Consider the following 13139-nt stretch of genomic DNA (forward strand, 5'->3'; position numbering starts at 1 on the left):
TTCTCTCTCTCCCTCTCTCTCTACCCCTGCCCTGCTCATGCAGTCTCCATCTCCTTCACAAATAGATAAATAAAAATTTCAAAAGATTCCTAGGTGATCGCCAGGCATGAAGCAAAGTTTGGAAACTGGGGGGCCCAAATCTCCTCTTTGATCCTGACATTTCGGGACAGCTTTCAGGCAGACCGACCAAGGCCGGGGCAGCAAATTTGCTCCCTCTCCTGTGGATGCCCTTAGAACATCACTCCCAAGTTGATCCACCAGAGGGCAGTGATCCCCACACGGCAGGGCCTGGAGGGCCAAGAAGCCTCTGGGGCTTCCTGGGGCCAGCTGGAGGTTGGTGAGAACCCACAGCTAATTAAGCCTTGCCGGAGATCAGGTGTCTAATGGGAAAAAGGAGCTGAGGGGCTAATGAAGCAAAGGGTCAGCAGAACTGGGGGGGGTCTCTAGTCTCTCAGCTACTCTGGCTCCCTGGGTAGGATAGGAAATGCACTCTGGCTCCCTTGTTTCCCCCACCCTCCCCACCCCCCATAGACATGCCTTAGGGCCACGCAGGAGCCCAAGAGGTATACAGGGAGAGCCAGCAGGGGAGGAGCCACATCCCACCAGCAAATCCAGCTCTGGGTTCCTCCTCACCCAACCCCCTCCAATCCTAGTGAGAGAAGCAGCCCGGGGGATGACATCAGCTTGGACTCACTTACCCCTGAGGGCTGCCAGCCTGCCCTGACACCCGATCCTTTTTGGAAAGTGGCAGGGCCAGAGAAATGCAAAGGCTGTGGGTGTGGCTGGGGCAGGAGGTGGGGGGCAGGATGGGGAGGACAGGAGCCAGCTGTCCCCATGGACAGGACAGGTAGTAGACAGCACATCTGGGGCATGGAGGCAAAGCTCTGGTCCTCGGGGTCAGAGAGGACTGAGTCTGGGCCAGGCCCCCATTGTGGGGATGGGCATTCCTAGGTCTAATTCCCTGACGCTGGCCTCTCTGTTCTGCCTGGTGTCAGCTCGTGAAAAAGAGCCCGGAGGCTGCCCTCTGCAGAGCCCTCTCTCCCCTGCTTCCTGCCCAGGTGGCAATGTCCACTCCATTCCACCTCCACTCCCAAGGCAGGAGGGCGGGGACCTGGAGCTGGCAGGTGACAGGTCAGATAGAACGGAGCCTGAGCCACATGTGGGGAAGACCCCAGGCCTCACCAGTACAAGGACTCCTTCTGCATGATGTTCTGAAGCACACGTTGGTCTTCCTCCCGGAGGCTGCCAAACTCATAGCGGGGGCTGAACTTGTCTCCGGGGGGACTGGTGAACTTGATGTCGAAGGCTGAGGTGGGGAAGTCAATCTGGAGGATGGCATCAGAGAAGCAAGGAGAGAGAACAGGCCTTAGACTGAGGAATGCCACCTCCTGGGTCTCCAGCATCTCTGCCACACACTGGTGGTCCTGCCCTTCTCTGCGCACCCCCCGCCCTCCCTTCCCTGCAGGTTCTTTGTCAAAATAATGCTGTTGGACTTGGCGGTCCTTAAAGCCCCTTCCAGTGAAAAAATGAGAAAACAGGGAGAGGGAGAAAAACGGGAAACAGAGAAAGAGGCTGGGCTGAGATGTATCCAGGTGGGGGGACCGGCCCCAGGCCAGACCTTTGAACAGAAGTGTCGCCAGGTTGAGCCCCTGGGAGCCTCCAAGCCAAAGCTAGGGAGCCTTTGGGAACCCTGGACGACACTGCTGCCTGACGGGAGGTGGGACCATGAGCCCGGCGAGGGCCCTACCAACTCTAAACCCTGTGACCCTGAGTCCCCTTGCTCTATGCCGCCAGATGTTCATCCTCCTAAACTGGGTATCAGAGCTGAGCCAGCCAATTCTCAAAAAGGGTTTTAGGTTCCCCCATTCAACAGATGTTTATTGACCCCTAATATGTGCTAAGCACTGCTCTAGGTCCTGGGCATTGAGGATAGTTAAAACAGACAAAAATGCCTGCCTCTGGAACTTTCATTCTATATCCACTTTGATATTCCATATTCCATACCAAAGCATCTCATGATAAGAAAGGGGAGCCAAAAGCCATTAAACAGACCTTGGGCTTGACCCCCTCCACCTCCCTGTAGGGAGTGACTGGCTGCAGGGAGGGCTTTCCCTCAGGCTTCAAGGGGGAACAGTTCAGATTTTATCAGGCTCAGTAATATAAGGTTTCAACACAAGGGACTCCAAGGGGCTGAGCTCTGGATGGGGGTGGAGGAGCTCAGGCTCCTTGAAGTCAAAGTTGACCTTCAGGAGATGGCACACAGATGCCACAGAACTCTCCCGCTCCAGGATTCCAGGTCCAACCGTATTCACCCAGCCACTCTGATCGCATCCGTATCCTGTGCCCAATGTCCCAGCGCTTTCCCTTACCATTCTAGCCCAGACCAGAAGGTAGAGAACATGGAGCTGGCTCTGGAGCAGTACTGAACAGTGGGTAGGAGGGAGGGCCCTAGGGCTGGGATCTCACCTGCAGGATGACGCTATCTGGCTGGTGGAAATTAGGTGCACTCCAACGGGCACTGGGGTTTTCCTGTGTTGCTGGCCATAAGCCCAGAAGCTTCCGACCACAGGTCAGGACTCTAAGAAGGATGGAGTGGGGGATGAGCCAACAAATGCAGTGGCGAAGGAGGTGGTTTTCCTCTTGCTCCCCCATTCGAAAATCTGCCTTTGAAGCCACCACCCAACTCCTCTCTATCATCCTCCCCCTAAAGACCATAGGCTTTTCCTTCTTCTAGGTCCTATGAAAGCACACCCCCTCCAGGAAGCCTTGGGATGACCTGGCAGTGGGGATCCCCCATGAAGCAGAGAGCTGGACTAGGTGACCTCTAAGGCCCTTCCAATGACAGCACCGGATAGCACGTGACCCGAGCATTGCATTTCCGTGCTCCCCCCACCCCCCAACCTTCCTGTGCCACCAAGTCCTGCCCAGAAAGCTCTTGGTTACATCAACTGTCTTGGTCTCTAGTCCGTTGCCTCTGCCCCCTCTGCCAGGACTCTGTTGGTGAGCCCCAAGTGGCCAACCCTCCCAAGGGGTATTGGTCAATGCAGCAGCTGGACTCCTCTCTCTATCCGCCCCCCCCCCCTGCTTCCCAAGGCCAGGAAGCCGCTGCCCTGGGAACTACATACTGCCTGAAATTGAAGAGAGGGGTGGTGACCCAGCCCAGGGCTTCGGGCACACGCCTCTGCTTATTGGCCTCAGAGGAGCTCCCAGGCAGGGGGATGGGTAGAGCATAGAGGGTGGCACACAGCAGGGTCTCCCGCGGCAGCCGGTTCACCTGCACAGGGAAGCAGATCCTAGGGAGAACGGGAAACCAAATCAGGAGTTGCCACCCTGTGGCTTCAAGGGACGGGTGGCCCAGGAGGTCAAGTTGAGGCTGAGAACTTAGGACCTGTCTCTCAGGATATTGGATGTGCTCCCTGGGGAAGCCCTCTTGCAGAACCAGGATAGGTCCCAAACCGTAGGCAAAACCCTCCACTGGGGGCTCCCAGAAGCACAGTATGCTGTTTTTTGCAGCTTCTCAGTGGAGTGAGGCTAACATCCTGATTTCGAGGCTACCCGTGGTGACCAGATAGCACTTGGGTAGCCAGAGCCATCTCAGAGTTAGGTGCTTGCAGGTCCCGTACTATAAGCCACACTCCTTCCCTTGTTTCAGGATTTCTGCAGAGGGTCACCAGGAAGCTGCTCCTTTTGAGAATCCTTTTGCCCCCAACAATCCTCATCCCCCCTCCCCCCAGGCTGAAAGCAACCAGGAAGCAGTAGCCGCATGTTCTCTGTCCTTAGGTCATCCTCATCCGGCAATCCTCCCACCTGTGAGTCCTCTCCCATCCCCTCTTCTCCCTGCCCCCAGGGCACCAGATGGTTTGTTCTCACCCCAAAACATGTTCAAAGCCAAAAGGGCAGAGTCCCAAAGTCCCTGGGGCAGAGGAAACAAAGTGGCCTGAGATAAGAACTAAGACACATAAGCCTTGCCATTACCCAAGTCCAGAAGTGCTCTGGGGCAGGGGGGGGGGGGGCCCGGAATCATGCCCAGCCACTCCCTCTAAGTTCAGGATAAGGAGCCAGGGTGGAGTGAGATAGAGAGAGGAGGGAAGCTGTTGAGAGCAAGGGAGGACCCGCGTTACCTTTAGGGGAAGCTGTCCCTGGGCCAAAGTCCACACTGTCACGCCCTCCCGGCCAGCCAGAGGGCACAGAGGCAGGGCGGCCAACCCCAAGGCTCGCAGTTTCCTGATCCAGCAGCCTCCCTCCACTGCTACCCTCACTCCTGCAGGAAAATCTCCACCTAAGTGAGGCACTCCCTCCCGCCCGCCGGCCAGAGCCCTGCTCTGCCCCAGCTGCCTGTGCTTGGGGGCCTGCAGCTATAATTAGGGCCCTGCCAGCAGCCAGCAGCGATGCCAGGCCAGGGCTAGGCCGGGGGGGTGGGGGGGCAAAGTGCGACTGCTGGGCCTATTTTGAGAGTTAGCTGATCCCTGTACTGCTGCTTCAGGACAGTCAGCTGACCCCACAGCAAAGCAGAGATGGGGCTGGTTCCGACCCCCCTCTCATCAGTCGAGAAGAGGTTTCCAGTTTTGCATCTGGAGACAAAGTGGAGTGAAGAAACTGAGCCATGAGCCCGAGAACCAGCTGGGTCCCCTTCTCCTCAGTGCTTGGGCCTGTCTAGCATTCCCAGTGCTCTCCCACGGCGGTCATCTGGGGTGGGTCAGGATAACCAGTACAGACTGCGGCCTGAACCTCCTCCCTGCCTGAGATAGCCCTCTCCTTCCCTCTGGAGCCGTTCTCCAACATCACATCACGTGGGCTGCCTCCTCCAGGAAGGGCTCCTGGGATGTGCCAGGGGCAGTCCTGCTTTTGCCACTCGCGACCTTGGAACTGCTTACACCTCTGCACCTGTTTCCTCATCAGTGGCGAGGGGAACACAGCTTCACTTGTGTGACGGGTGTCTACATTGTGTGCTTTTTGCTATGTGACGCTGAGGCTTCTGGACTGGAACTGGGCCATGCAGATAGGGTCTGCATGCACAGATAGCTCTGTGTATCAATCACTGTGTCAGTCACTTGGAACAGGGAAAGAGGAACTGAGAAGGTTCCCCCAGCTACAAAGATGACAACAGAGATGAAGAAGGAAGCTTTTATCATGTGCTAGATACTGTGCCACACACTTGACGTGCAATGTCCCAAAGGGTCTCAAACAGCCCTATAAGGTAAGCTCTATTACACCAAGTTTCCACCTACAGTAAGGGTGAGTGTGCCAACGCCTGTGCTTTGAACCCTATGCTGTAGTGTCTTCTCCCAGATGCCTTGATCTTGACTGTGAAAGTGCAAATAGTCTTCGTGGGGCACGTGGATGGGCAGCATGGAGAGGAAAAGCCTGTAGGCAGGGACAAGCACTTTGGGATTCAGAAGACAGGGAGTGGAAGGAGGCCCACTGAGTAGGCTGGCAGAGGTCAGACAGGCCAGGATGCCTCTACTCCTGGGTCTAAGGACAATTTTGTGGGGTCTGCCCAGACTGGAACGCCGTATAGCACAACTCCCTTGGCAGCAGTGGTTAATTGAGGCCAGAGGATAGGAAGCGGATGGTGAAACTCCAAAGCCATTTAAGGCAGCCATCCCCTGCCTCCGAGGAGTCTCTCGTGCCCTGGCGGGTGTTTGATTAAAGCTTTATTTATAGCTTTATTGCTCTATAAATTCCACACGTGTGAAGACAGAAGAAAGGGTCTGCCTCCCCAGCTGTCCACCTGTACAATTAGCCTCCTCTCCCAGGCTTTGCACAGGCTCTCAATCGCCCTATTTTGGCAACCTTGGCCTCCCCAAGGACCCCGTTCAGTCTTTAATCTCCACTCCAAATAGTGAGGTTCCAGTTCTGCTCTGCAAACAAGGACTCAGACACAGTCAGTCTGGGGAAGTGAAGCTGGTGGGCAGCAAACAAGGGGCTTTCTGACAGTCGGGGGAGGGGAAGAGGGCAGGATGCAGCACAGAAGGGGCACAGGGCAGCCAAACTCCCACAGTGCACCATTCAAGGCATGCTCACCTCCGTTTCCTTCTTGCTGTGGGTGGCTGATGCCTATCATCCCAACAGCAAATTATTGTTAATAAATGCTAATTAATACTATCTTGTGCTTGTGGTTTACATATATATATAAAACCTATCTCATTGCAATGCCACAACCGCCTCTGAATTAGACACATATCCCCACTTTACAATCTGAGGCACAGAGAGGCAAAAGGGAATGCAGATCTAGAGACAGAACTAGAAACAGAGCTTTATTCCTGTGGCTCCCAGCGCATTAGTCTTTCCTCTAGACAACCTTCCCTTTCCTATCTAGGAGGAAGAAAGCCCAGGCCCCTCTCCCCAGTCTATGAAAACTCTGGGAAGAAGGAAGAGGATGAGAAACCCTCAGACTAGTTAAACCTTTTAAGCGAGACAAGGTCAAGACAACCACTTATTATTAAAGCTGCTAACTTGTATATGACCCTTTATGGTTTACAGAGAGAGTCCTTGTGGATACTTCTCACTGGAGTTTCATAACAACTTGAGAGGTAGAAGTGGTATGTGTCCCCATTTAAAGTTTAAGGAAGTAGGGGCACCTGGGTGGCTCAGTCGGTTAAGCGTGGGACATAGCTCAGGTCAGGATCCCAGTTGGTGAGTTTGAGCCCCACACCTGGGCTTGCTTGGGATCCTCTGCCCTCCCCTCTCTCACTCATGCTCTCTCTCTCAAAAATAAATAAAACATTAAAAGAAAAATAAAGGTTAGGAAAGTGGAGACTGGAGAGGCTGACAGACTTGTTTGCATAGGGTTAGTGATGGAGCCTGGTCTAATGCAGGGGTGCGGGGGCAGGCATGCAGGAGGCTGTGTGGGTCGAAGCCCACTGGGGCCTGGGGGGTGGGGCAGGCTTACTGCTGGTCCCAGATGATGAGGTGGAAGAGGTACTTGGAGAAGTGAGCCCTTCGCGTGTGCAGGGGGCTGCACAGTTCCCTCCCGCCGTGGCTGAGGGAGCAGGAGAGGTAGAAATCTTCGTAGCTGCAACAGAAAGAGAGCAAGGACACTCAGCTCCCAAACCCCATCTAAGTCACCCGGCTTCGGCCAAGCCCCATTTCTCCTGCTAAAACTCCTCCCCGGCCTCTGGGGTCACGGCACAGGAGAGCCAAATTGGATTTGCGAGAAAGTGTGCTTTGGCTAAGCAACTCGATCTGGGTCCCCTGCCCCGCTTCAGGCTCCATGCTGGGCCTGGGTTTTCCTCCCTTCTTTATGGGGACTAGCGGTACAGCCTCCTCCTTACAGTCCGACGCAGCCCATGGGGCGTCCGCGTACAGAAGCACATGCACAGGTGACAAGGGTGGGGGATGAAATCGACATATGCCGAAGTGAATGCCAACACATGGGGGTCCCTGTGGCTCGTGACAGGTGCCTGACAGAAGAGGTCAGAGAAGGCCCTGGTTTCCCAGGCTGCCTCCTTTGTTCTCCGCCAATCGCCCAGAGGAATACATTAAGTGAGGAACAAAGAGAGAGGGGGAAGGGAGAGGAAGGGGGGTCCGGAAAGGGTGGGGGTGGAGCCAAATGCCATTTCCCCCAGGCCCTGGATGCTGGGGACCAGGCAGAGGAGTGAGGATTACCAAATGAACGTTCCCCTCCACCCACCCCTGCAGGCCTAGGGAACTCCTCACAAAGGGTCATCTCCCACCTCCCCACCCCCTCCCATTGTACATCTGCAAGGGAGTGCAGTCATTGGCCTTGGGGCGTGCACTCGATCTGGGAAGCTCTGGGAAGTGGCCATCTGTCGCAGCGTCTCCATCAGCTGGCCTTGGATGGGTGGGGGGCGGGGATGCCGATGCAGCCAGTCCCAACCAGCACTGAGAGGGCATGGTCTTCTGAATCTTGGGTGGGGGGGTGCCGACCTTCTGTCTCTCCTTGGGATGTCCCAACCCACACAGCCCCCCCTCAGGCACTTGGCTCATCCCTTCAGCCAAGGTGCACCAAAGTGCCACAGACCATAAACTCGGGATGCATGCAGCCGGGGAGTGGCCACCTGGAAGTCAAACCCAGGCCATCCAGCCCTGGGCTCACCTGGTAGCCCAGGTGATAGGGATGCGGTGGGTGGCATAGACGGTGAAGGCCAGGGGCCCCGTGAAGTGGCAAGCCTCCTGGACCAGATCGTGCTTGCGGCTCCCGGGCACGGCTGTCTGGAAGTCGGCATTGAAAGTGCTGCAGTATAGCTCCACCAGATCCAAGATGGCAGCTGTTAGAGCTTCCACGACCTTCTCTGTGAAAGGAAGGGGTCAGAAGGAAAGGTCACGAGGCCTCCACAAGCCCCATCTTGTTGCCATGGCACTGGCTAGGATGGTATACCCCAGGACAGTGGCCCCCAAATGCCAGTCGGTTTCTAACAGCCCTGACAAGGTTCACCCATCCGTGGTGAAATGAGGGGGAAAGAGCAGGCGCATCTTATAATGTGATACTCATTTTTAAACATTCTCCTTATTTTTACCTATTGCTACTTATTTTGTGTTCAATGTCCTTTCTGTTGGGAAATAGTGGGAATGATAATTGTCAATAGCTTTAAAAGTCATTGCTTGGCAAAATAAAAGCTGACAATTTCTATCTTGGTCCTCAAAATAGTGCTTTGTGGGACATGTTATTGTTCATGAAATCCAAAAGACTGGGAATCCTCGACCAAGAATTCCAGAGATAAAGGCTTTGTCAAACAAAGTTCTGCTTGGAAGACTCACTCCTAGTGAAAAATTCCTTACCACCTTCCCCCACCCCCACCCCAGTCCCATCTGGGAGTTAGAAACAACGCAAGGGTTATGAGCCTCCTGGAGAATAATGGCAACCAATCCACATGAGAGTTTGGGATCATCTGGAGCCCAAGGCTAGCCTTGCCATCCTACCCTCCCTTACACGACCTCACCACCATCTCCCAGGGACACCACAGGAATAACTTGTAAAACTAAGGAGAAATCATCTTGTGGAAAGAAATGCACTCTCCAGCTGGAAAACACACACACACACACACACACACACACACACACACGAGGCCGACTCGGACTCATAAATCAAGGGGACCAAGGGAGAGAAAGGAATCTGGGCAGAGACCTGTTTTCAGCTGTCCCTACTGAATAAAGGCAGAGAATGTAGTTCACTTACCTCGGTTTTCCCTCACAGCCAAGACAGTGGGATCCTATGGGGGAAAAGGGGAGGGAGGGGAGCTTCAGGGCTGTGGCCTTTTCCGGCACAGCTGGAAGAAGGGCTTTTCAATGGCTGTGCTCATCTGGACCAGACTGGACTGTAATTTGAGGAGGGAAGTCTCGGGGCGGGGGTGGGGGGCGGGGGACGGCGTCATGGTTTGGACCACAGCCATGTGATGGACAGAGTGAGCCAGACCCAGGATAAAATCCACCCAAAGGAGACGCTCCAACCCTCAGGCTGCTCCACTCCAGTTCACGATGCCTGTCTGTGATGCACGGGACCCCCACTGTCTGGGAGCCACGGGAGCCCCTGGCTCAGGGAAGGTTTGGGTTTTGCACCCTGGCACTAAGTGCCAGGCAATATCTCGGTGGTTATAAATAAAGCCTTTGTCGGCCTGAGCTCCTGGCAGTTAATCCCAGGCGCAGACCCTAGGCCACCCGCATCCTCAGGAAGAGGGGATATAAGAACTCTTGTGGTTCAACTACAAACATGAAAGATGGAGGTGGAGAGAAGACCTTTTTTTAGTAAGGGGACACCTAATCACCTAGCAACTCGGGAATACTGCTCTCCTCCTTCCCCACACTCTGGGTCCCGTTACCTTCTGAATTTTAGGCTGCATGCGGGAAGGGCAGGGGGGCAGCTGGTTGAGAGCGTTGGTGATCTCAGGGGTCTCCACGGCGGCTAGGGCGTTGCAGATGGCCTTGACGGACTGGACCACCCTGTCAGCCTTCAGTGGGAAGTCCCCCTGTGGGAGGCAGCCCAGTGAGGCTGCCAGGCGAGCACTCTCAGCCTGCAGCACCCACACTGTTAAGGGCGACGGGTTGGGAGGAGTAGGGGTTCATGACCCTCAGGAGTAACTAGTGGACTCCCATGCTTCATTTTCAAACATCCGGTGTTCACGAACAATCAATCCTGTTGAATTAAATGAGCCACGCCCACGCTCCCCGGTTCTTCCAGCCACCCTCCCTTACCTTCTAATATTCCCAGACTCCCTCTGGCAGCTACTGTACAAACACAGAACACAAACGCATCCCCTAGAGCATGCAGCTTTAATAAAACCAATCCATAGGGAAAAGCAAGGAAGCCAGAGACCATATGCAGGCCCCGTTGCCTCTACAGCCTGTGTCTCATGCTGTCACCTAGCGCTTCTAAGGGGATCTCATCTCAGTGCCACAGACAGGCCACGCCCCTGCACTCCTCTCTGCATCTGGGCTCCTGCAGTCTTCTCACTGGGAGTCCCCTCACCTGTCCTGCCTTGACTAGTGGCATAGGTTCAAATGGACCAGCGAAAATCAGCCTCCTTCCCAGAGCCCTCCCTGGTCAGTCCTATCACTCTCTAGGAGCTCTTGATGAACTCATTACCATCCTGTTCTGTCTACCAATAGCTTTAAAGTTTTATTTATTTTTGAGAGACAGAGAGAGAGAGCGAGCGAGCAAGCCCACATGAGCAAGCAGGGGAGGGGCAGAGAGAGGTATGACTTGGGGGCTTGAACTCCCAGACGGAGAGATCATGACCTGAGCTGAAGTTGGACACTTAACCGACTGAGCCACCCAGGCGCCCCACTATTCCATTTTTCTAGCAGAAACACAAACTCCCTAAAGGGTAAGATGATCCTTATGCTTCTCTCCCCTTAGTGGCCACCAACATAGGGCCAGACCGGTACACAAAAGGTGTTCAGAGATTCTCCCCCTCATCACAGTAAATGTTCGAGCAGAGGCTGACAGAGAAGGGATTCTGGGGGCGGGTAGAGGATTGAGCTAGATGTAATGCTCAATTCTCCCAAAATGAAGAGTCCAATGGCCACTATTAACCGGATCAGTGAGACAGAGACTGGTTTTGAAGATCGTTTTCTGTTTTTAGTTTAGCTTAGTTTTACTTTGTTGTTTCTGAGCTCCACAACATTTGGGGCAAATGTTTGTTCTCATGATTTTAAGGGTTAAAACTCCATGTGAATCCAAGTGAGGAGAATCCTGGCCCTCCCCTACCTTTGGGACCCTTCACCTCCTGACAATTTTCTACCTGTGACACCAGCCACAGAATGTCTCAAATCCGAGGTTCCTGGGCATTGCTCCCAGGATGCCTGCTCTGATGCACATTCAAGTACAGCAGCTGACAGCTCTATGTCCTTAGCTTTGGAGATGCTAGTCCAGGGACAGGGATCAGGGCACAGTTCTTGACCTATTTCTCCAGGGGAGCAGAACCCCTCTGAACATACTTGCTGGCTGCCCAACAGCCAGTGACCTTGGTTTGCCCCGGGGCCAGAGGGATGGCAAGGAGTGCCCCACTGATAGATTTTCAGTGTTTGCTCCAGATCTCTTTAGGGCTGGCCGAACCCGGGAGGACTTTGGGAAAGGAGGAGAGTCGCTCTGGGCACCTGGGCCAGCCCCCGGATGCATACTCACATCAGCCAACAGGAAAGCATCCACTTCATTGTGGTATGTGTCGAACAGAAGACTCAGGGCCTGCCTGGGGAATTGGGGACACGGAAAAGTCACAGGAGAGGTCAGGACAGACCTGGTGTACTGGAAGACCCATTCTCTCCCTCCCTTCCCACAACTCAGGATTCAGACACTAGTTTAAAGGGATTCCCACCCTTTCCATTGAAGGATGGTGAGTTCTTTCTGCTTTGCCACCACTCACCTGGAGAATGATGGCAAAGTACTAGAGGAACGAGATGTAACAGACCCTAGAGTGGGGATCTTCTCCTACAATACTCTTGGGTCTCATCCCTCACACCCATAAGAACCCCTGGCCCTGGTAGAAAGGCAAGCAAGGTTATCTGTTGGGATCCCCTCACAGTTCCTGCTTAGCCCACATCCAAGATGGCACCCACTCCCACCTGCTGATGGTCTGTTTGACTGGCCTCTCTTGCAGATGGACGAGGTAGTTCAAGGTGGAGGGGCTCTGGTCATCATTCACCTATGTAAGAAGTGGCCTATTCAGAGAGGAGTGGAACCCTTACCTTTACCCAGAGCTCCTCCCCAACTCTCACTGGCTATGTTCCCCATCACCTCCTGCCCCCTCCGCCTCCCCATCCCTGTGCAGCTGTCTGCCACTCCCCCACACGAACCGTCCGGGCCAGGTCACTGCGTACAGCTTTCTGCTCCATCAGCTGTAGCCGAATGTCGATGTCAAACTTGCGGCAGTACTGAATGTACTCATGGCTGCCCAGGGCATGCTTGCTGGTGGGACAGGGGAACAAGACCAAGACCATTAGCACCCTGGGGATGCAGTGGGAAGGGAGATGCATACCTTAGCCTTGGGGGAGAGAGAAGTAGGAGGGAGCAGGTAGTGAAGGGTACTACTTGGGTTCCTGGAAAATGTTATAGCAGAGCTCAGGGAAAGAAACAGGTCTATCAAAAAAAAAAAAAAAAAAAAAAAGCCACCTAATACTCCTAACCTTGGTCTGTACAAACTTTGATTTGACATTTATTACCTGGATTATCATCACCGATCACTCCAGGGGTAGGACCTTCTGGAAGGAGTAGGGAACAGAGACTTCTTGGTAGGGTGGGGGGGCAGTGATTAAGCCCCATTCCCTTGGCTTTGGTATATAAGACACTGTGGATGTCACCTGTGTTCAGGTGTGGAGCTCAGATTGACACTCTCCCCACACTGTGGTCCTAAGTCTCCCACCCCCTACCATCAGTGACTGGGGTGCTAAGGCCAACCAAACAAACCCACCAAGATTCCAGGTCTATTATTCCCAAACCCAAAGAAGGCTGCTTCTCCCCTTCCTCCACGGGTCCTGCTTGACCGTGAACAACACCACAAATCTCTACAGACTTCCTGATAAACACCCACCTGCAGGCCATTCACTGCTCACGCAATACCACATGAGCCCGTCTACACACGTTTCACAAGCAGCCTAGGGAGTCCTTCCGTGACCCAGCCTTTTCCTCCCTACCGAATCACAGAGTAGTCAGAAAGGAAACCCAGGAGAAGGGGCAGAGTGAG

The 13139-nt window shown here is 54.2% G+C and overlaps 1 protein-coding gene across 3 annotated transcripts in view; it reads right to left on the reverse strand.

The window, feature by feature from the left end:
* The window catches only part of PIK3C2B (phosphatidylinositol-4-phosphate 3-kinase catalytic subunit type 2 beta), a 67780-nt gene that overhangs the window by 22072 nt on the left and 32569 nt on the right, over nucleotides 1-13139 (reverse strand). For all 3 annotated transcript variants that reach the window (XM_039227522.1, XM_039227521.1, XM_039227523.1), the window contains 10 exons: nucleotides 12253-12364; nucleotides 12022-12101; nucleotides 11585-11648; nucleotides 9780-9926; nucleotides 9140-9173; nucleotides 8060-8255; nucleotides 6893-7015; nucleotides 3126-3293; nucleotides 2467-2578; nucleotides 1183-1325 (listed from right to left, as the gene is read on the reverse strand). In XM_039227522.1, coding sequence (XP_039083453.1) covers nucleotides 1183-1325; nucleotides 2467-2578; nucleotides 3126-3293; nucleotides 6893-7015; nucleotides 8060-8255; nucleotides 9140-9173; nucleotides 9780-9926; nucleotides 11585-11648; nucleotides 12022-12101; nucleotides 12253-12364 — 1179 coding nt within the window. The remainder of the gene's footprint in view (nucleotides 1-1182; nucleotides 1326-2466; nucleotides 2579-3125; nucleotides 3294-6892; nucleotides 7016-8059; nucleotides 8256-9139; nucleotides 9174-9779; nucleotides 9927-11584; nucleotides 11649-12021; nucleotides 12102-12252; nucleotides 12365-13139) is intronic.

The sequence above is a fragment of the Hyaena hyaena genome, unplaced genomic scaffold, assembly GCF_003009895.1.
Source record: "Hyaena hyaena isolate Hyena2069 unplaced genomic scaffold, ASM300989v1 scaffold_28, whole genome shotgun sequence".
NCBI lineage: Eukaryota > Metazoa > Chordata > Mammalia > Carnivora > Hyaenidae > Hyaena > Hyaena hyaena.